The following is a 22,296-nucleotide window of genomic DNA, read 5'->3' on the forward strand; positions in this document are numbered from 1 at the left end:
TATTCATCGTATTGGAAGCTTTAATCATCATCCTTAGATCTAGATAATAGATCTTATTATGTCTCTTGGAGACTACATGATGCGTATGAAATTTCAATTTAAAGATTTCGTATCTAAGTTGATCAAGAGATTTTCTGATATTATTGTTGAGGTTGTTAATGAAAAATTGATATCTTTAGATTAAGATAAAAGATCTGATTTATATTTATTTCAGATTAAGGGATTCATGTGAATTTACAATTTAGAAATTTTGGATTTAAAAATTGATATGGAGTTCCTTTACTTTTGTTAACGAGGTCCCTAATTGAATTTACTATTAAATGGAGATTTGATTTTTTTGAAGCTTGTATGATTGTTATGAAAAGATATTTGATAGATATTGAAGATCCTGATGATAGAAATTTTTTTAAAAAAAATAATGATTTGAAATTCTTATATATTCTGATTATATCCAAATTTTGTGGAGTATCGAAGGATTTTTTTTCATTGATTTGACTTATAAGAATTTTTGGTTTGAAAATTATCGAATTGAATTGATATGAGAATTAAGATTTGATTCATATTGATTATAGTAAATCTATATGATGGTTTAAATATGATATTGGACTCAAGGGTTAATCAAGATTATTGTATACCAGTAGAAGTATGAATGAGAATTAAAAGTTAATCTTTTGCTTCAATTGAAATTTAAAATTTTATATCTTTTTTATTGATAAGATAAAGAAATAATTTGATCAAAATTTTTTGATGAAGCTAAGAAATTTTGATTGTTAGATCAGAGTGCGCAGCGGAAGCATGGTAATCTGGATTACTTTGAGTAAGTTAGGAATATTGACCCTTTGAGTTAAAGATTTATTATGATAGATGATATAGTTTGATACAAAAAATTCATTGATATTAAAAGAATAATATTTTAAAATTTTAAATTATTTTAGATATCCTAATGTGATTTTTTAAAAGTAGTGCTTCCACCTACAATGCTACAAAATTTTTAGCATCCTGATTTTAGGATGAGTGGACCCTTGATTTTTGATTTTTAGATTTAGAATATTTAGAGATAAGTTTTCTCTATCCTAAAATTGAATTTTTCAATTCTCTATTATTGGAAGAATTTGAGATCGTTTATCGGATGATAATTTTGATCTTAGAGTATTATACTCAAATATTTATCTCCAGAGTATAATAAAATTTGAAGTTTGAACTCTTTTGATTATTATTATTTCTCTGACTAAATGAAAAAGATGGAGGTTATCTATTGATATTGACGATTATTCTACAAAAGATGGATTGGAGTTATTTATAATTTAATTTGATAATGAATCGATTAATTAAGAGTTGTTAATGTTTAGATAAAGAAAATTGATATACTTACTTAGAATAGAGATATTGATTTTGATTATAAGAAAAATATAGTTTTGATGTAGATCAATTTTTGAGTTATTAATTTTTATTATGGAATGACTTAATGATAAAAATTTGTTTCAAGAATTAGAATATTTAAGAGTTTGAGGATTTGAGTAAGAAAATTTCGATGACTAGAAATAGTGATATGGATTCAATCAACAATGATGATATTGATCTTTATGAAATGACTTAATGATGAAGTTGTATCGAGAATTAAAATATCAAAAGTTCGAGAATGAGATTGAAATGATAAATCTTCAATCTTTGAAAGTATGAATAAGAGAAAATATTTTTGAATTTTGATTGATTGAGATGTCATCATATGATTCACATAAGTATGTTTTCCTATCTTATGATGGGTTGAAATTAAGAGTGGATAATATTTAAAAATAAATAAATAAATGAATGATGATGAATGAAGTTCTTATGTAAGAATAGAGACATTGACCTTCTTCTATTCATAAGAGATAGATTTGATTTTAATTTGAGTCATGAGATATTGAACATTAATTTTTACAGGAAATGAGATCATAATTTTAAAATCTTGAAATATTAAAAATCTTTGAGATGTTGATCTTGATAAATAAGAAAATGAATGGTTCCATTTCAGATCGATATTTGATGTACCGATTTTTTTCTTATGAAATGATTTAAGAATGAATTTATATCAAGAATTAGACTATTGAAATATTTGTGGGTGAGATTCAAGTAAGAAACTATGAAGACTCAAGCAAGAAAAATTTCGAGGACGAAATTTCTTTTAGAGGGGAAAAATGTGATAGCCCAGCCCAGCCAAGCCCAAACGAAAAAAAAAAAAAGAAAAAACAGGGAGAAGACTCCCTTCGGGAGTCTTCTTCCAACTCTCGCCGGCTCCCAATCGGAGTCGGAGACGAGTTCCCTCCGGCTCTATTTAAGGAGGAGATCCCTCCTCTCTTCCTTCCATCGAGGATTCTAAGCCCAGTCGGTGGCAATCGCCGGAAAATTCCCACGGAAGACCGTCCCTGTGCCCGTCCAATTTCTCGCCGGAAAAGCTTCGCCGGCGACGGAGGTAAGCCTCCCCTTCCTCTCTTCTCTCCCCTCCTTCCCGTGCCGATGTGCACGCTCGTCGGTGACCGGAGTCGTCGGATTTTGTTGTGGAAGAACCTTCCTTTTTGCCGTTTTTCCGTCGCCGGTGGTCACCGCCGACCACCGGTTTTGGCCTCTTGCCGTCGGGTCGCCTCTCCTATCGACGGCCGTCCCACACTGGTTGCGCCGTCGGTCGGAACATCATCGAGGAGACCTCAAGGTCCCCTGTTTCAGCCCAAAAAGAAACCCACGGGAAAGAAAAAGAAGAAAAAGAAAAGAAAAAGGAAAAGAAAAGAAAAAGAAAAGAAAAAGAAGAAAAGAAAAGAAAAAGGAAAAGGAAAAAAAGAAAGAAGAAAAATAAAATAATAATAATAATATAATAATATAATAATAGGATTTTCTCTCCTCTCTTCTGTGAAGAAAAAGAAAAAAAAAAGAGAAAGAAAGAGAGAAAGAAAAGAAAGAAAGAAAAAAAAAATCATTAAATTAATTAATAAATAATGATATAAATAATAAAATATGAGAAAGAGAGTTTCTCTCTCTTCCCTCTCTTCCTTCAACTTGAACTAGTATTTTCTCTCTCTAGAATTGGACTTTCTCTCTCTACTTTCTCTCTCTAGAATTCTCCCTCTAGATTTTTCTCTCTCCTAAGATTTTTAAAATTTTGAGAAGAATGATGATGAATTTAAATGATCCTCGTGATGGATTTTTGATCTGTGATCGTCGGACGGTACACCGACATCCACTTTGATGAGATCAGATATTTTTAGATTTTATTTCTCATGATCTTATTGAATTGTCCACATGATAATTTCAGCATGATTTGATCTGATCGATCGAATTTGTTGAATCATATTGTCTGAAGAATTCAAAATGAATTTTCTCTCTCTAAAATTTTCTCTCTAAAATATTCTCTCTTGATTGATTCTCTCTCTAAAAAGGTTAGTGAATGAAGAAATTTCTTTTAATAGTTCTGATCTGATTCTAATGAAGAACCCTGATCCATGGTTGTCAGACAGCGTACTGGCATCCACCTTGATCAGACCATGAATCTTTAGATTTGATCATCCATGATTTCGATCTAGTCATGACTTGATTTGATCATGTTGATTTCACCAATCGAGATATTGGACCAATCGTAATGTTGGATTGTATCACCTGATAAATTCGAATTGTACCTCATGAATTCTTTCTCCTCTGATTTTCTCTCTCTACTTGATTTTATGAAATCGATGAAGAAACTTTGGTCCTATCACTTCTTATTCGACTTGATCTGATAGTCAAACTTTGGATCGTTTAGGTCCTAATTAGATTTTGATTAGATAAAATTAGATGATCGGATCCAATCTAAACCATTAAAATATGGTATTCGTATTCTTTCTAATTATTGAAATTGATTCTGTATAGAATTGTGGATGTTTGATCATGGGATATCGTGATATGATCTATGAACCGAATTTTTGGAAGAAAATTTATAGAATTATGTGGATTTATTGGAATGCGTTCGAGGTAAGTAATGTTTCACTTTTTTTAGATTTATCGGCAAATTATAATGTATTTTTCTGACATGATTTGTGAAACGATGCATGAATTGGATGAATGGTATTTTGTTATGAAAATATCTTATTTGAAATGTTATGATGAAGCATGATTGAACATATTGATTTCATGATGCATTATATTGATTGATTTCGATACTACATGATTATATGTTTTATTATTGAAATTAGAATATGAAATATGATTTATGAAGAATTATGATATAAGAAACATTATGAATTGACAACCTGACTATGTAAAGGACCCTGCCAATGGGGGCATATACGTTGGCAATTGTTTGTCCTGAGGGTTTATGTCGCCAGCGAGACCAGCGACATGTCGCCAGAGAGACCAGCGACAAACCGCCAGAGAGACCAGCGGTTCCGAAGGACTTTGCTGCCAGATGATTCGCAGCCTACCGCAAGCAGATATGCGGTATTATGACCCTGCCACAGGGAAAATGTGGTCATAGCTCATGGTTGACGAAAAGAATTGAAGAACAAAAGAAATTGAAATCTCGAAAGAAATTTGAATTTTCGAAAAAAAAAAAATTTGGCATGAATTATGTTGCATAATTGAAATTGATTTCGAATTGATGAACTCTATATGCTTATTTTCTATAAATAATTATTTACTTAAATGCCTAATGAAATCTATTGAGAAGTGATCATTGCTTACTGGGCTGTCTAGCTCATTACCTTCTATTTACTGTTTTTACAGATGTTGAAGAATTAAGATGATATAAGATATGAATGGAAGAGTGATCAGAAGCAGAATCTTCATACTTTTATTTTAGGTTGAAAGGCTTATTGAATTTGATGCAAGGACTATGAATCATTGTTGAATTTATTGAGACATTAAGGAAAAAAAAATTATGTCGTTATGTTTTGGATTTAAATTATTGACTAATTATTCCGCTGTTGGTTTAAGATAACATGATAAGATGCCTTGCATGCTTATAGGAAGAGTTTTCTATGATTATGCGGCGATTGCCATGACTCTCGATTCACAATCTCGGGTCGGGGGCGTGACAGTTACAGCTGATGGAAACTTAAGTTTGTTTCCATATTGGGGAATTTCTGCTATCAGAGAGGTGTTAATGTGCAATTATGTAGATGACAGGTCAGGTCGCTATATGCAATTTGATCTAAATCTCCATAGGCTGTATTGGTACTGTTTGTAAATTATCTAGTTAATGCGGAGGTAGGAGAGCTCCAAAACATATATTTCTTTCATTGTTTTCTGTATCTAACACTGTAAATCATGAACTCAGGTGTAGATACTCAATTTGAGATGATTATAGTTGATTTATTGTTATAGCTTTGAAGTGTAATCCATCTCAACTCTCTATGTCTATAAATGTATCTATATCTCTGCATGTATTCATGTATTTTGGTATATACATGCATCTTTGGGATTTGGATACAGTTTTTTCTTTTTATTTAATTCTGTGGATACAAATAGTGATATTGAGTATTATTTGGATGTGGATACAGATGTCCAGATATTTTACCATAAGTGCAAAAACTGTTAGGAGAGCATGATATTATGGTTCATTGTTTGTCTTTATAATCCCTTTAGTTTTTTAATTATAATTTTTATTCTTTCCTTTAAATGAACATTTTAAATAGGTTTATTGATTTTCCTCATCCTGTAATATTTGACTCATTTAAAAGTAAAAATCTAATTATTTGATTTTGATGTTTCTCCATTAAAGAAAAATTGATGTTGTGAAAACTAATATCGCAATGTTCATTTTTTTTAAAGAAAATATGAATGTTATTCATACATAATGATTCAGATTTGGATATATTTTAAATAACATGGATACTTCTGTTATTCTATTTGTATTTCCAGATGTTCATACAAATATAGATATAAGTTTTAGTTTTCTACTCGATGTTTGTATTGGTCTTCATATCTGCTTTTTAGAAACAGATATGAATATAAATATGCCAAATTCTTATCCATGTTCAATCTGTTAGCAACATGATTGTAGGGGATATTTATAATATGTATAAATTTAAGCTTTAACAGTTACAATGCTGAAGCATATATTTTCTGAGAACCAATGATGATGACATGAGTAAGTTAAGCCCAGTGAGGACTCAGGATTAAGTTTTTTGGAACTAATTGAGATGGTGTGGGAGGGTGACAAAAGTTTGAGAAACCTCAGAAGGAAGCTAAGTCACTTTGTTCTCCAAGTTACTTCTTCCCTTTCTGTCCAAGTCACCCCCCTTTCTTTTTGAGTATCCGGAATATCCCCGTTCATAGGTCTGAGATCCACATCTATGAATTGAAAGTTGATCAATTCTGCATTCAGTAGTTAGAATCAACAGGTGTTCAAATTGTTCATTTGAATAATTTGAAATGCTATTTATTTTTATTGGATGATCATGATTGATGATACTTCCTGAGGACCAAAATTCTTGGTCAACAAAGAGTGACCATTGCCATCTTTGTTCAAAAAGATGCCAAATATCTGGAAATTGTGGAACAAATGAGGTGAGCTTAAGACCTAAGAAAACCTATAGGCAGTTTTGAGGAAGTAGTTAAAAAGGCTTGCATCACATAAGGATATAGCACTTGATACAATGTATATGATTCACAAAATAAAAGAGAAATAGATGATGGAAGATGGCCTGTTAGTAATGTCATTGCTTTATGCGACTTAGATTTTCTATCAGTCCCATATGCTAATATAAACTTATTTTGCTGCTTCGATGCAGATATCCAGACGGAAAAAATAAATAATTCTTTCAGTAGTGTTCAATTTGTGGATGTGATTATATGTCTTCTTGCAATTTGTTTGACCTGATCACTTTTTTTTTGAGACTGTACTCAGGAAGGCTGTGACAGCATATTGAGAGCAAGGGCGTCAGGGAAAGGTGTACTGACATCGCCTTTTATTCTTTTGAAAGCCAATCACCTAGGAGTGGTTCTTACATTTGCCGTATATAATTCCAACCTTCCTCCAGATGCTACCCTGCAAGAGCGCATTGAAGCTGCTGTAGGGTTAGTTGCCTGCTTGAACATGCTACAAGTAGTTATATTCTTTTTCTTGCTTCAGGAAGGAATCAATAACTAAATTCATTCCCTCATAACCTTGGAAAATATTGTTTTGGACAGATACATTGGTGCATCATTTGATATCTCATCTTTGGTGGAGAAGCTTCTTCACCAGCTTGCCAGCAAACAAACCATTGTTGTGAATGTGTATGACACAACTAACTCATCTGCCCCTATTAGGATGTATGATCCTGATGTCACTGGTGCTGGTGAGTGTCATATCAGTAATTTGGATTTTGGGGATCCACTTCGTCAGCATGAAATGCACTGCAGGTCTCTGTTCTCATTTCTAGACGTATATCTTCCATCATGGAGAACTATCTTTGTCTTATTTGGAATTGCGCTATTTTAATGTCAGATTCAAGCATGAGCCTCCGCTACCTTGGTCAGCAATAACGACATCACTAGGTGTTGCAGTTATTGTTTTGCTTGTTGGTCATATATTTTATGCAGCACTGAACCGTATAGAGAAGGTTGAAGATGATTATTGTGAAATGAGAGAGCTGAAAGTCCGAGCAGAAGCTGCTGATGTAGCAAAATCACAGGTGATCTGTCTCTCTCTAATCTTCTTCATGAAAGTTAGGTAGAGAAAGTGAAATTAACCACTAGAAGTATGGCCCAGTTGTGGCTTTATAAATCATCTTCATTGGGAATAACCTTTGGAGACTGGAAATTTGCAAATAAAGGAAAGATTGCATGCCGATTTTGTCCTCAAGCAAGACTCACTATTTTCTCCAATGAATCACATGCTAATTTTATCCTTATATTTTCCCAGTGAATTATGTGCTTTTTTTCTTTTTTTTAAATGTGCATTTCCGATTTTTATTACCAATTCTCAAACTGATGTGCTTTTACCACATATTGTAGTTTCTAGCAACGGTTTCCCATGAGATCAGAACTCCCATGAATGGTGTCTTAGGTCTGTTGCTTCTTTTGAAATTCTGTTGAATTTGACATTCTGTTAGTATTGTCTAGTTGCTTTATCACTGTTAATGTGAGAAACTGCATTTAAAAAACTAAAAAGGTAATCAGGTGCTTCTGCTAATTCAGGTATGCTGCGGATGCTGATGGACACAGAACTTGATGCAACCCAACAAGATTTTGCAATTACTGCTCAAGCTAGTGGAAAAGCTCTGATTGCTCTAATAAATGAGGTCCTTGATCAGGCTAAGATAGAATCTGGCAGGCTTGAGCTAGAAGCTGTTCCTTTTGATGTTCGTGATGTTCTGGACAATGTGCTGTCTCTATTTTCTGACAAGTCAAAGGGGAAAGGCATAGAAGTAAAACCGAGTTCAATTGTTTTAAATTTTAATTGCTGTTTCACCCTTCAATTGCTTTCGATATGATTTGATGTTTAATTTCTTTCATATTTTGGGTGTGACTAGTTGGCGGCATATGTGTCTGACTGGGTTCCAGAGATTCTCATTGGGGACCCTGGGCGGTTTAGACAAATCATCATGAATCTTGTTGGGAATTCAGTGAAGGTTTGCTTCATGTTTAATGTCATCCCACGTTTCATTGATATATTCTACACTTGCGTAAGATTGGTCACTATATACAAAGTTACCTTACTGCTGCATTATTGTCATGACACTACAGAATGCTTTATAAATTTACAATTTTTGCAAGTTTGTGAATTTGCAAAAGTTGCTGGTGTTAATATGCAGCTATCTGTTGCATGATCATGCTGGTCTCCTGTAAGTATGCTGACCTGTTAAGGTAATTTATGAATTTTTCTAATGCTTTGGCTTAACTAAGAGCAAGTAAAAGGAGTAGGCTGAATGCTGACTCCACATTATCCTAAATGTCTAAACCACTTACTTTTATGGTGTTTCCCACTTTTAACCTTTCATCAGACTTAACCATAACCATCTAGCCTTTTCCCAACTATGTGGAATTAGCTTTATTTGATCCTCATTTGCCAAGTCTTCTATCTAGGGTAATAAGTTATGACTCTCACCTGTTTTATGGCTGCACCATCATCAATTGCTGATGCATGCATAATTCATAAATTTAGTAACGCATGGATAATTCATACATTTAGTGAGGTTATTTCAGACTGTCAATCCTTGACTATCATGGACAAGAGTGGCTTTCACATTATAGGGAAGAGGAAAATAACAATGCTTTTTTTAGCTTAAATGATCAAACTAGACATCACTGCATCTCTGCACTTGTCATTACTGCTGCATTCTGGCATACGCTAAGAATCCTAAGATGTCTATTTTGAAAGACGGGAAAAATATGGTGCCACATAATAGATCCAGTATTTTGATTTTCTTTATGACAATGTTCATTGAAGTTGTATATCATATGGTGATACATAGACAGGATTAACAGACTGACATATGTTTTGTTTATTATATGTATCTATCTTAAGAACAAACCATTTTGGATCATCTCAAAATTGAAATATATGTGGCTAACTCTTTTGTGGTTTGTCATGAATAAAGTGGTCTTTGGAGCAAATTATTGATATAATATTTGTTGTTGGGACATGCTTCCATAGAGAACAGAGAAAAGGGGGAAACAAAACAATAAGGAGAAAAAAATTAAAAAATTTCAAATGAGCATGTCTCCGATCTCTGTAGACTCAATATTGTCACTATTGCTATTTTGAACCTTCACTGCTACACCCTCTACCTTACATATCGCATCCTTAAAATTTTCATCTTCCTTATTTTCTTTTGCATGCATGCTTGTATTTATGTGTATATCTGTAGCTGCATGTATCATATGCATGCATATATTCATGCATGGATGAGTTCAGTGTTTTGGAGAATCAACTTTTACCACAAAAAATGTAAGGTCAAAGGCAGACATGGATTTGCAAGCATTTGACTGATGCCCACTGTAATGTAAATATGAAAATACCAGAGAGACAATTGAACATGCATTTGTTATGGTGGCTTGCATGGCTTGGTAAAATTACTTTTCTTGTGATATGTAACGCATGGAATACCAGCTGCCTCCCCTGAAAATCATGAATATTTCTTACAACCTTTGATGACTAGGTTGATTATATCTATCTTCAGGTAAATATGTTGGAACAGTTATTGTTCCTTACTACTTCTAATGAAGCATATGTTATGCTTTCTTTTATATACCTAGAGTTAATTTGTTTGTACAAATTACAGTTCACAGAAGAAGGGCATATATATGTCTCAGTGCACTTGGTGGAGGAAGTGAAGAGCTCATGTGATGTTAGCAACCAAGTCAAAAGAAATTATGAGGATGGTACAGACATGTCATATAACACATTGAGTGGATTTTGCATAGTAGAGAGATGGAAAAGCTGGGAGAATATCAGGATGTTCAAGATGCCAACAGAAGCTAGTGATTCAGTCAACTTGTTGGTGACAGTTGAAGACACTGGTGTAGGAATACCTCAAGATGCTCAAAGCCGTATTTTTACACCTTTTATGCAAGCGGACAGTTCTACTTCAAGGACATATGGTGGAACTGGGATAGGCTTGAGCATAAGCAGATGTTTAGTGGATCTAATGGGCGGAGAAATAGGATTTGTGAGTAAACCAGGGATTGGTAGTACATTTTCTTTCACTGCAGTGTTTCGGGAAGGGCGGAAGAATGCAGTTGATATGAAGAGGCATCATCCTGATCCTCTGTTGGATTTCCAGGGAATGAGAGGGCTGGTAGTTGATGGAAGAAGCATACGTGCTGAGATCACAAAATATCATCTACAAAGATTGGGGATACGTGTTGACATTGCCCTTACTCCAAAATCAGCACTTTCTGCTGTATTGGAAGCATGCAATGCAAAGTAGGTTTTCTTTATGGTCATTAAAAGAAAAAAAATTCTTCCAGAACTCATCTAATCCAATAATTCATATTTTAAGGCAATATGCTCTTAGCATCTATGCTGCATGGATTTCTGGTTCCTATGCTTCCATGCTGTCACAATTTTATTGAAAATCATGTACAAATCTTGATTTCTCCTCTTTTTTTTCTTTTTGTATTTTTGTTTTTCCCCTTCCTAATTCTTTTTTTTTTCCAATCGTTCCTTTGTTTTTTGTCAGGTGAATGATCAATACTATCAGATAACCATAATTGGTCAATTTTCATTTTTCTGAAAAAAAAAATGAAGGCTATGATATTATTGAACTAGGTATTTAGTTTGGTTGTGGAATTTGGAAAAATCCATCTAATCATGGTTCAGAAGTTTTGTCATGTAGAATTTTCCAGCTTCCTAAAATTTCATTTGATCTTACATTCTCATTGTTAACAGCCAAACATATCCTTGTAATAAAATTTATTTTTTTAAGTTCAATATTTGGGAATTGGAATATAATGAAAGAGTACGATTTTTGAAAACCAAGCACAGCTAAATTGCATGATTGTATATTCTTGTGATGATACTTAAGATCATAAAGAGATCCCGATACACATGATATCTCATTTATTAAAGTTCTCCAACAAATTATTTCCAGTTTTATAGCTCATTCTTGTTGCGCTGTTATTTGTCCAGTGGGACAGGGCATTTGGATGTGGTGCTTATTGACAAGGAGGCTTGGGGTGAGCACTCAGGTCTTGCATTCATGCACCCTCTTGCAGAGCTCAGGAAAAATGATATGATGAAACCTCAAGAAAATCTTCCAAAGATGTTCTTGTTGGCAACCTCCCTAAGCCCCACTGAGGTTGATGATTTGAAGTCAGCAGGATATACGGATACTATGATGAAACCCCTTCGCCTAAGCATGATTGTTGCTTGTCTTCAAAAAGCATTAGGTGTGGGAAACAAGAGACAGCGAGAAAAAGGACAAGTCATGGCACTTCAAAGTCTTCTGAATGGGAAGCAGATTCTAGTTGTTGATGACAATGCAGTCAACTGCAAGGTTGCTGCAGGTGCTTTGAAGAAATATGGAGCTGTAGTTACATGTGCGGACAGCGGGAAGGCTGCTATTGAAGTGCTCCAACCTCCTCACAAGTTTGATGCTTGCTTTATGGATGTTCAAATGCCAGAGATGGATGGGTATTCTTCTTCCCTTTTCTTCTTATTCATGTGATGTATTGTACCTTGAAATTCCTCTCTACTGTAGCTGGGCTCTTTGAAAAGCTTAACACTGTTGAACTTTTTTGATTTTTTGTACATTGCCAATCATAGGTGGGGCAGATTTCATATATTACTAGTCATTTCCATGGTCCTTGTCCATGATATTGAAAACTTCTATATATGTTTGTTATTCTTTTCTCATGTGATCATTTGTTTTTAGCAACTTGGTTAAAAAATAAGCTTTTCTATTCGAGGTTGGAAAACTTTTGTTTTCATTGCACAATTTGTTATATAGATTTTTTTTTTGTGGGGGGGGGGGGGGGGGAGAATTTTGTTGGGTTTTTTTCCATAGAAACAATATGTTTCCACTACGATAGTAACACATTAACTTTGACATGTCCCATTTCCAGATAATCAACCAATAACGAGCTGTTGTTCCTACTAAGCTTAGAGTATTAGCACTTCTGCTTACTTTATCTATATAAGAGGTGGATACCCATCTTCAGAAGGGGTCAGGGTAGTCAATATTGTTTCTGGATGGTTTGAATTACTAAAGTGATGATTTGTACTGGTGCAGTATTACAACATAATTCCATTATTACTGGTACAATTTGGGGCTGAAATTTAAACCACCTAGTTTAAAATCCAAACTCTAGGAAACTGAGAGGAATGGACACCTGCTTCTTGTAAGAGGAGGGCAGTCGACAATTTCGTGTGTTTTTACTTTTTTGCTTGGAGTCATCTCTTTTAATTATTCAATCATCTACTTGAGAAAAGTTGATTAATGGTTGTACACCCCATTTTTTGTTTTTCTTACTATAACTGTCAAAACCACTGATTCTTAACATTTTGACAAACCACAATGGATACGAGTCATTCCTTTTCTTTGTTTACTCGATCTGTTCTTTTGTGTCTATGTTTTCCTCAGCATTTCTTGTATGAATCTTTCTACTAAATAAACTTTTGCAGCTTTGAAGCCACAAGGCATATCCGCTCTGTGGAAACTAAAGTGAATGGGCTGATCAAGTCTGGAGAAGCATCATCCAAGATGTATGGGAATGTTGCTCAGTGGCATATACCAATATTGGCCATGACGGCTGATGTAATCCAAGCAACACATGAAGAATGTATACGATGTGGTATGGATGATTATGTGTCAAAGCCATTTGAAGAAGAGCAAATCTACTCTGCTGTGGCACATTTCTTTGAGCCTGATACGGTGGAGTCAATATCATAGGAGCTATTGATTGCTGAGATGAGTATGGTTTTTTGCTAGATCACTAATCTGAATGATTCAGGTGTTGAAGAGCGGCAAACAGAGCATGTCACAGGAAGGTCCAGAAAATAGAATTTCATCAGAAATGAGCTGGATTCTTTTTGGCTTCCTGATCTGGCAATTGATCTTCTGCAGAATTATCTTCATTATTTACACCCCTTAAATCTTAATAGGCACATGCACAAACAATAATAGAAACAGTTCTTGTTTGTGAGGCCATAACAATGTGGTCTCTTCTCCTGTATATACAATTGTTGCATCGCATAGGCTTATAGGTGCAAAGTATAAATTTAAACCAGCTACTAATCAAGTCTCAGATAAAGTTGTTATTGGATACCCAGATCCCATCATGCTTGTATTTGTAAACAACACCTGCTTGTCATCCATATGGGCTGGTGTTGACGTAACCTTGCATTTATTTCCCATGAAATATCAAGTAAAATAATAAGTTTCGGACCATAAAAAAAGGAAAAAAAAATCCTTTTATCTGCTTGATTTTGGACATGGACCATTAAAAAGCCGGTTGATTTTCTAGGAGGCTTGAATACAAATCCACGCAATTTATATCTTGCGAGATCACAGCCTTGGGAGACCGCATTGCAGTGATAATTACAGCCATAGGGTGGTCTCATGAGCCGTAATTAACAATTAAAGTTGTCAGCAACTGTAGATAAATTTTAGTTGCTTGCACAGATTTTGTCATTATTGCCTGTATCTCTAGGAAATCTCAACTACCAGCTCTATGTAGCAGATTGCTGGAATATTTTAATTTCCGTCTGAGTAATATTGTAACAACAACTGATCTTCCTACCCTCAGGTTCTGTGGTCATTATATAAAATTCAGAAATTACAATGTATTCATTTATATACCTTGATGTGCAGCATTCGAGATGGTGAATGTATCAGTGATGCAGTCTGTTGAGAGTTGTAGATACTTGCACAGGCTATAGTTTTGACTGACTGCAAAGGAATTGAATTGCTGGGTGTTGTATACTAGCATAAGATCTTGGCAGATGTTCTTCCAGATTTTCTTTTTCAAAATTTATCATTTCCTCTGGACTAAGAAATAAGACCTTGTATTTTATTATGCTTGTAATTGTACCATTTGTAACACAAGCAGCACTTTCTTGTTAACTGTATTTTTTCTCTGTTGAACATTCTGTTGGTATGCTATGATGTAATAGGCAATAAGATGTAATTTCTCATCCTGGTAGTTCTGTTGGTATTTGTAATATAGGGAACAGCCATTTTTCTTCTTTTATTTGAAATTGTTTATAGGTACACAATGCCATTATCGTGGCCATTCTAGATACAAATGCATGTCTTCTTTGTTTCTAAAGATTTTCTTTATGAAGCTGTTGTATGAGAACCCCATCTGATTCTTTTAAATCCATAAGATGGGAAGGGCGGCTCCTTTTATACAATCATGGTGATGATTTCAGCCATGCCCTCTGCATTGCATCGGTCTGGCAATCATACGCTGCACCATGAAGAGTTTATAGCTGGCCTAGATCCAGTCATCTGAAATTTTATGGAAGCCGATATGAATTTAAGAAATTATTTCCGAATTGTGGAACAAGATTCAGATTTTGTCAATCATATTCCAATGAACTAGGTAACCATGCAAAGTTCTGTATGATGTGCATTTTGTCTGGTATAGTTACATGCTTATAGACTAGAGTGGATCAAGGGAATGTGTGACTGTGACCAAATAAGGTTTGAATTTATTGGATTGCATCACTCTTCTCAGCTGAATGCCATTACTTTTGTCTGATTAAGGATCCAGTATGATGCGATATGATCCATCTTCACTTGATTGAGACCTAGCCCCATCTTCACTTCATTTAACTAAGGTTTATTAGAAGCGTAACCTTTTTCCTTAATTAACTAAGATGTACTTAAAGGAAAAACCTCTTCTAGCAGCAAGGAAAAGGAGTACTGTTAGTTATCCCGTAACAAGACAAAGTTGATTAAAGATCACAAAAGATCTCTCCATTAATTAATTAATCTAGCAGGAGCATATGAACATTAAGCAGTGATATTTTAATATTTCATTACCTTAAATATCACAATAAAGAAAACAAAATTTTTTATCAAAATAATATTATTTTTAAAATAATTTATCTAAATAATATTCTTTCAAAAGTATTTATCAAAATACTATCGGAGGCAAAATCGTTCTATGATAAGATTATTTTTTGTGCTGACTTAGCACATCCAACATCAGGCATCAGGTTGGACGACAAAATCACCTTATTATAAGGGTTGTCTCTATCATAAGGCGATTTTGTTGTCCAATGCATCCGTCCAACCTGATATTGAATGTGCTGAGTCAGTACAGAAATTCATCCTATCATAGGATGACTTTACCTCCAACAGTATTTTGATAAATACTTTTAAAAAGATATTATTTATATAAATTATTTTAAAATAATATTATTTTGATAAAAAAATCCAAACAAATAGATGAAATAGAAAAATATTTCTTAAAAATTGAAATGTGTATTATGTATAAGAATGGTACATATGCGTACTAGTATAACATACAGTGACAACATACCGACTTTGTGGAAGGAGTTCATTACCCAAATAATATTTAAAAAAATTATTTACAAAACTAATGCATCTTTAAACTTATTTACAAAATTAATGAAAAATTATAAAATATTATTTCAAATGGCATTTTATGGGTCCACGTCCCCTCCTCCCCATCTCTTGTGGACCATCAAAAAAAAAATGAAAATGGTCATTTGACATGGTGTTTTTAAAGACGCCATTTCAAATGGCATTTATTCTTGATATATACAAAAAAAAAAAAAAAAACATACATGTAAGTTTCTCTCCGACGGTGACTCCAAGCTCTTCCCCCTCTCCGGCGACGACGAGCTCCTCTTCTGGTAAGTTCCTCTTCGCCCTCTTCTCTCTTCCCTCCTCTTCTCTCCCTCTTCCCCCTCTTCTCTCCCTTTGCCAGCGCCCCCCACCCCCCCGACCCTTGACCTGCAGCAGCCTCACCCCTCTTTTGGCCTGACTGCGGCCCCCCCGACGGCGGCCACCCCCCTCCCCACTCGCCCCCCCTTTGGCCCGGTGGCAGCCCCACCCACCCCCTCCACCCCTTTGGCCCGGCGGCAGCCCCGCCCCCCCTTTGGCCCGACGGTGGCCCCCCCGATGGCAGCCGCCCCCTTCCCCACTCGCCACCCCCTTTGGCCTGGCGGCGGCCCCCCCCCGGTGGTAGCCCCGGGCCCCCTCCCCACTCGCCCCCCCTTTGGCCCGGCGGTAGCCCCGCCCCACCCCACCTTTAGCCCGGCGATGGGCGCCCCCCTTTGGCTCGACGACAGCCCCGCCCCCCCCCCCACCTTTGGCTTGACGGTGACCGCCCTCCCTCCCCACCCGCCCCCTGCTTTGGCCCGGCGGTAGCTCCGCACCCCCCCTTGGCCTGGCGGTGGGCCCCCCCGACGGTGACCCCCGTGGCGGGGCCTCCCCCCCGGACGACAGTGCCCCCCCAGCCCAAGGCCCCCAGGCGGCGGCGGCCCCCCTTTCCCCCAACCACCCCCCAATTTGGCCCTCTGTCGGCAGCGGCTGCCCCCCTTATCCCCCCTAGCGGGTCCACCTCCCCGCCCGACGCTCTCCAGTCGTGGCAACCCCGCTCGATGCCTTCCCACCGACCCCCTACCCCACCACCACTACTCTTTTATTTTTTTATTTTTTTTATCTCATTATTATCATTATTATTATTTATTTACAATGCACGAGGGGTCTATAATCAATTTGGTTAATATTGTTGTTTGCTATATTTTTTTTAGAAATAGGCTCGGACTTGATTTAATAATAGATCTGAGGCTAATTTAAGAATTTTAAATATGTTGCATTTCATAAAATCGTAGATCTGTCAGTTGATCAATGTAGGATATTTTATAGCATTTGTATAAAAATATATGAATAAATTATAAAAATTTATCTGAGGTTAGGTCGAAATTACCATATGAGTTCAACGTTTTGAAAAACCTACATCTACATCCCTAACGTCTATGAAAAATCTATACGTACCCCCCTAAGGTGGGGACTAAATTGTAGGTTTTTCATAAATATTGGGCTGTAAGTGTATATTTTTCAAAATACTAGACTTAAGTATAATCTCAGCCTAAACTGAGGGAGATTTTTGTAATTTAATTATATATTTTTATATGGATGACGTAAAATATATACATTGATCAATTGATTGTCTAGTTTGGACAGTTTGAAAACTATATTTAATTTTGTAGGTAATTACAGTAATCAAACAATATGCAGAGGGTTTGAAAAAAATTTCGGACAGTATTTTCTTTTAGTTCTCCTCACATATTTTCAGCCGTGTGGGAAGAACTAAGGAAAAATACTATCAAAATTTTTTTCGATCCCTATTGCGTATCGTTTGATTACTGTAATTAACCTGTAAAATTAATGCAATTCCTGAATTGAATAGGACCTATCTTTGCCTATTAGTTGATGATAGGATGCATTTATCATGTAAGTCATTTGAAATGATAAAATAATTATTAATACTAAATTTTTTGATTTTGATATTGTCATAAATTTTTTTGAGAAAATGGCCACTTGGGTTCGTCTACTATTATGCATAATATAGAATGGTGAAGCTGGCGTGCAGTACAGTCACCCTACAAATCAAATGATTAGGGTATCTTCATCATTATCACGTCAAAAATTATTAGACCATTTACACAGTAGTATTCCTATAGACAAAGAAAAATATGAAATCAAATTAAAATAAAGATCTCCTAATCTATCGGGATAGTTAATACAAAGCAAGTATATCTTAGTTCCAATTGATGACGATGAAGATATCCAAGAAATACTGATATTTTTTTTGAAATATTCAGAATATCGATTTTTAGAATTATATATTGAAAAAAAAGATGTACCGAGCTTTGGATACTATAGTCAGCTTTTAACCCAAGAAGGTAATATTCCTGGGCCTTCCTCACATTTCGTAACTCCTATGGTGCAAACCAATAGTATTGAGGTCATATTTACAAAACAATATTCTACTACTGCTGGTTCTAGTTATCCAATTATTCAAAGTCCTATGGTGACTTCTCCTGTATTTTCTGCTATGGTGACTTCTCCTATGGTGGAAGTAGTAGTAAGTATGGGATACGACACTCATATAGGGGACAATGATTGGGTAGGCGGTAGAATAAATTCTGATAGTCTAGGCTTTAAGTCAGATTGTTGCCCAGCTATGCAACCCAAGAGGGGGGGGTGAATTGGGTTTTTAAAAATTTTAACTTAACTAATGACTTATGAAAATGTTTGTCAATAGCTAAATGAATGAGGAGAAAAACCTTAGTTCAAGATTAATTTGCCTAAAGCAAGAATGCAAGGAAATAATGAAGAGTTAAAGAGAAGCAATAATGCACACCACAAACACAAGGATTTATAGTGGTTCGGTGCCAACCTTGCACCTACATCCACTCCCCAAGCTCCTACTTGAGAATTTCAATCCACTAATCTTGTATTCAACCCGAATACAAACGTCGGAAACTCCGACTCTAGCTATTCCAAGCTAGTCCACTTGTTTCTCGGGTACAAGCCAATCCAATACACTCCGATTTCAGGTTCGGATCAACCTTCCCTTGTTTTGGAACCCCTCCAAAACAAAAACAATCACTCACAAAGAGTAAAACAATGTATAGCATAAATAAGTACAAGAAAAGCTCCTTTAATGAGCGAATATAACTTTAAATACACTTTACTCAAGTGAAGAAGCCCCTTTTTGGATTTCCTCAAAGTGGAAGAAGAATTGAATGAACGCTAGAGGAGTTGGTGAGCTTTGATTGATGGCTTCTTGAAGGCTTTAAATGAGCTCTTGATTAGGGCTGAAAAGTTTGCTTGAGAAACCCTTTCTCTTTTGAATGCTCTTGAATGCTCTCTTGAATGCTCTTCAAATCTCTTTCTTTCTCTTCTTAATGTCTTGCTTATCTCTTGCTTGTTTTCCACCTTTTGAAACCTTTTATAGCTTTAAGAAATAGAGAAAAACATTCTAGGCAGAAAAAGAGCCGTTAGAGCACATTAAATGAGCATTTAAAGTACTTAAAACGGGTTAAAAACTAGCCGTTGCGGAGAAAACCCGTCGTAGGGGTCGACTCATGAGTCAACTCATGCCTCAGGGGTCGACTCATGAGTCGACCTCTGTTGCAACAACCAGAAAATGAGTTTCTGTGAATTTTGGCCTAAGACTGCAGAAGTCGACTCATGAGTCGACTAATGCCTTGTGGGTCGACTCATGAGTCGACTCACAGGCCGTGCCAAGCCAAAAATTCAACGTGCCAAACTAAAAATTCAGCGTGCCAAGCTGCTCATTGTGCCATGAGCTGACTCATGAGTCGACTCATGGATTTCAAACATGCATAACTTCAAAAATACAAGTCCAAAAATAATAAAATTTTTGTCAATAAATCACAAATCTTTTTGTTGCCCAGCTATGCAACCCAAGAGGGGGGGGTGAATTGGGTTTCTAACAATTTTAAGCCCAACAGTTAACTTATGAAGAACAAAACAATGGCTTTAAATCAATATTAATTAACTAATGCAGTATTGCAAGGATATAATAAAGAAATAAGATAAAGCGATAAAGCACACCACAAACACAAGGATTTATAGTGGTTCGGTGCTAACCTTGCACCTACATCCACTCCCCAAGATCCCACTTGAAAATTTTAATCCACTATCCTTTGTATTCAACCCGAATACAAAACGTCGGAAACTCCGACACTAGCTATCCCAAGCTAGAACACAAGACGTCGGAAACTCCGACACTAGCTATCCCAAGCTAGATCACTTGTTTTTCGGGTACAAGTAAACCCAAAACACTCCGATTTCAGGTTCGGATCAACCTTTCCTTGTTTTGGAAATCCTCCAAAAATAAGAACAAAAACTCATAAGGAGTAAGAGAATTTAGAGCACAGATAAATACAATAACAGCTCCTTTAAATGAGCAAATATAACAATAAAAGCTTTACTCAAATGAAGAACCCCTTTTTCAGATTTTCTCAAAGTGGATGAACGCTTGAATGCTTGAGAAGAGGTTGATTGTTGATTGAAGATCTCTTGAAAGCTTTGAACAATCTCTAGATCAAGGTTGAAACAATAGGCGTGAAGAATTCTCTCCTTGAAAGATCTTGCTTTTCTCTTTCACAATCTCTCTGGTATATTGTGGATCCTCACTCTTTTTCTCTTTGGATTTTTCGTTGATCTCAGGTTTTTTCTTGCAAATTTCGGATCCTCTCTTCTGTTCTTCTCTTTTTCCTCTTTTTCTCTTCTTCTTCTCTTCTTTTTTGATTTCACGTTTGATCCGCTATTTAATCTGCAATTTCTTTCATCATTTAAAGCATTTTGTAGCATTAGAAGCAAGAGAAAACAATTTAGGCAGATAAAGAGCCGTTAGAGGATTTTTAGGAAGCATAAATGGCAATTAAAACGGGCAAAAAAATAGCCATTGCTGACATTTCCCGTCGCAGGGGTCGACTCATGAGTCGACTCATACTTCAGGGGTCGACTCATGAGTCGACCTCTGTTGCAAAAACCAGAGAATGCTTTTCTGGAATTTCTTGGCTCAAATTAGCAGGGGTCGACTCATGAGTCGACTCATGCCTTGTGGGTCGACTCATGAGTCGACTCACAGGTCGTGCCAAGCCAGAAAACTAGCGTGCCAAGGAGAATTTTTGCGTGCCAATCAGCTCACAGTGCCATGAGTTGACTCATGAGTCGACTCATGCACTTCAAACCTTCATAACTTTAAAAATATAAGTCCAAACACAATGAAATTTTCAACAATAGATTTCAAATCATTTGATCTACCAAATGATACTATCAAATCAAGATTTGAGTGAAATTACGATTTTGCCCTTGAAGATCATAAGGACTTTTTTATTTTAAAATTATTTGAATTCCTTCAATCTGATTTGTAATCATCAAAATCAATCTAGGAGCAACAATCTCCCCCTTTTTGATGATGACAAAATATTTGAACAAAAATATTTATGTTAATGCATTAATTTCAAAAGAATCCATTATAAGTGTATATGCTTGAAAAGAGTATGATTCTTTTGGCATGTAATATAAATGCAAAAATAGTTTGTCCATTTTCTTAAAGATTTGAAAAGAGTATTAGATCATTTTGAGTTCAAGATATATCAGAGCAAGAGAAGAGAAATAAATTTTGCAATGTATCAGAGCAAGAAAAATAATTTTTACAATAATATTAGAAAAGATTTTACAACGTATCTGAGTAAGAAAATTTTATAATATATCAGAGAAAATTTCACACTGTATTAGAGCAAATGTCAGAGAAAATTTCACACTGTATCAGAGCAAATGTTATAATATATTAGAGAAACCTTCACACTGTATCGGATCAAATGTTATCATGTATCAGATCAAGTTAAAAGAAATTGTAGGATGTATCAGAGTAAAACAAATTTCTTATTGATGTATCAAGGTGAGTAAAATTTCAAAAGCAAGTTTGAATATCAGAGCTTATATATATAAAAAAATACTTATTTGCATTGTACTCATGATTTTGCTTTTGATGGATAACTTTTTGTTAAAGTTCTGTCTGATACCAAATTTTGATACCAAAATTTCTCAGAGTTTTGTTTAATCTTTCAATCCTTGTTTTTTTGTCTAATTTCTCCAATATTTGTTTAATTTCTTCAATATTTATTTTAATTTAATTTCTCTCCCTTTTTTTCATAATTTAGGGTTTTGCTTTTTGTCTAATTTCAATTTTTGTTTAATTTTAATTTCTCTCCCTTTTTGACATCATCAAACATAGTTAACTCTTTCTTTTCTTTTTCTGAAATATTCTTTAATTTCTTCCTCTTTAGAGTTTTTCACAGATGTTTTTCACGGATGTTTGCTCCCCCTTAATATAGCA

At 35.3% G+C, this 22,296-nt stretch overlaps 1 protein-coding gene across 4 annotated transcripts in view; it reads left to right on the top strand.

Annotated features, from left to right (window-relative positions):
- Positions 1–13,698, top strand: part of LOC105033823 (probable histidine kinase 5) — a 29,069-nt gene extending 15,371 nt beyond the window's left edge. For all 4 annotated transcript variants that reach the window (XM_010908754.4, XM_010908755.4, XM_010908753.4 and 1 more), the window contains 9 exons: positions 6,854–7,023; positions 7,138–7,350; positions 7,436–7,622; positions 7,945–7,996; positions 8,128–8,357; positions 8,463–8,561; positions 10,215–10,858; positions 11,564–12,067; positions 13,058–13,698. In XM_010908754.4, the coding sequence (XP_010907056.1) occupies positions 6,854–7,023; positions 7,138–7,350; positions 7,436–7,622; positions 7,945–7,996; positions 8,128–8,357; positions 8,463–8,561; positions 10,215–10,858; positions 11,564–12,067; positions 13,058–13,325 (2,367 nt within the window). In that variant the 3' untranslated portion in view covers positions 13,326–13,698. The remainder of the gene's footprint in view (positions 1–6,853; positions 7,024–7,137; positions 7,351–7,435; positions 7,623–7,944; positions 7,997–8,127; positions 8,358–8,462; positions 8,562–10,214; positions 10,859–11,563; positions 12,068–13,057) is intronic.
- The last annotated feature ends 8,598 nt before the right edge of the window (positions 13,699–22,296 follow it).

Source organism: Elaeis guineensis, chromosome 13 (assembly GCF_000442705.2).
Source record: "Elaeis guineensis isolate ETL-2024a chromosome 13, EG11, whole genome shotgun sequence".
NCBI lineage: Eukaryota > Viridiplantae > Streptophyta > Magnoliopsida > Arecales > Arecaceae > Elaeis > Elaeis guineensis.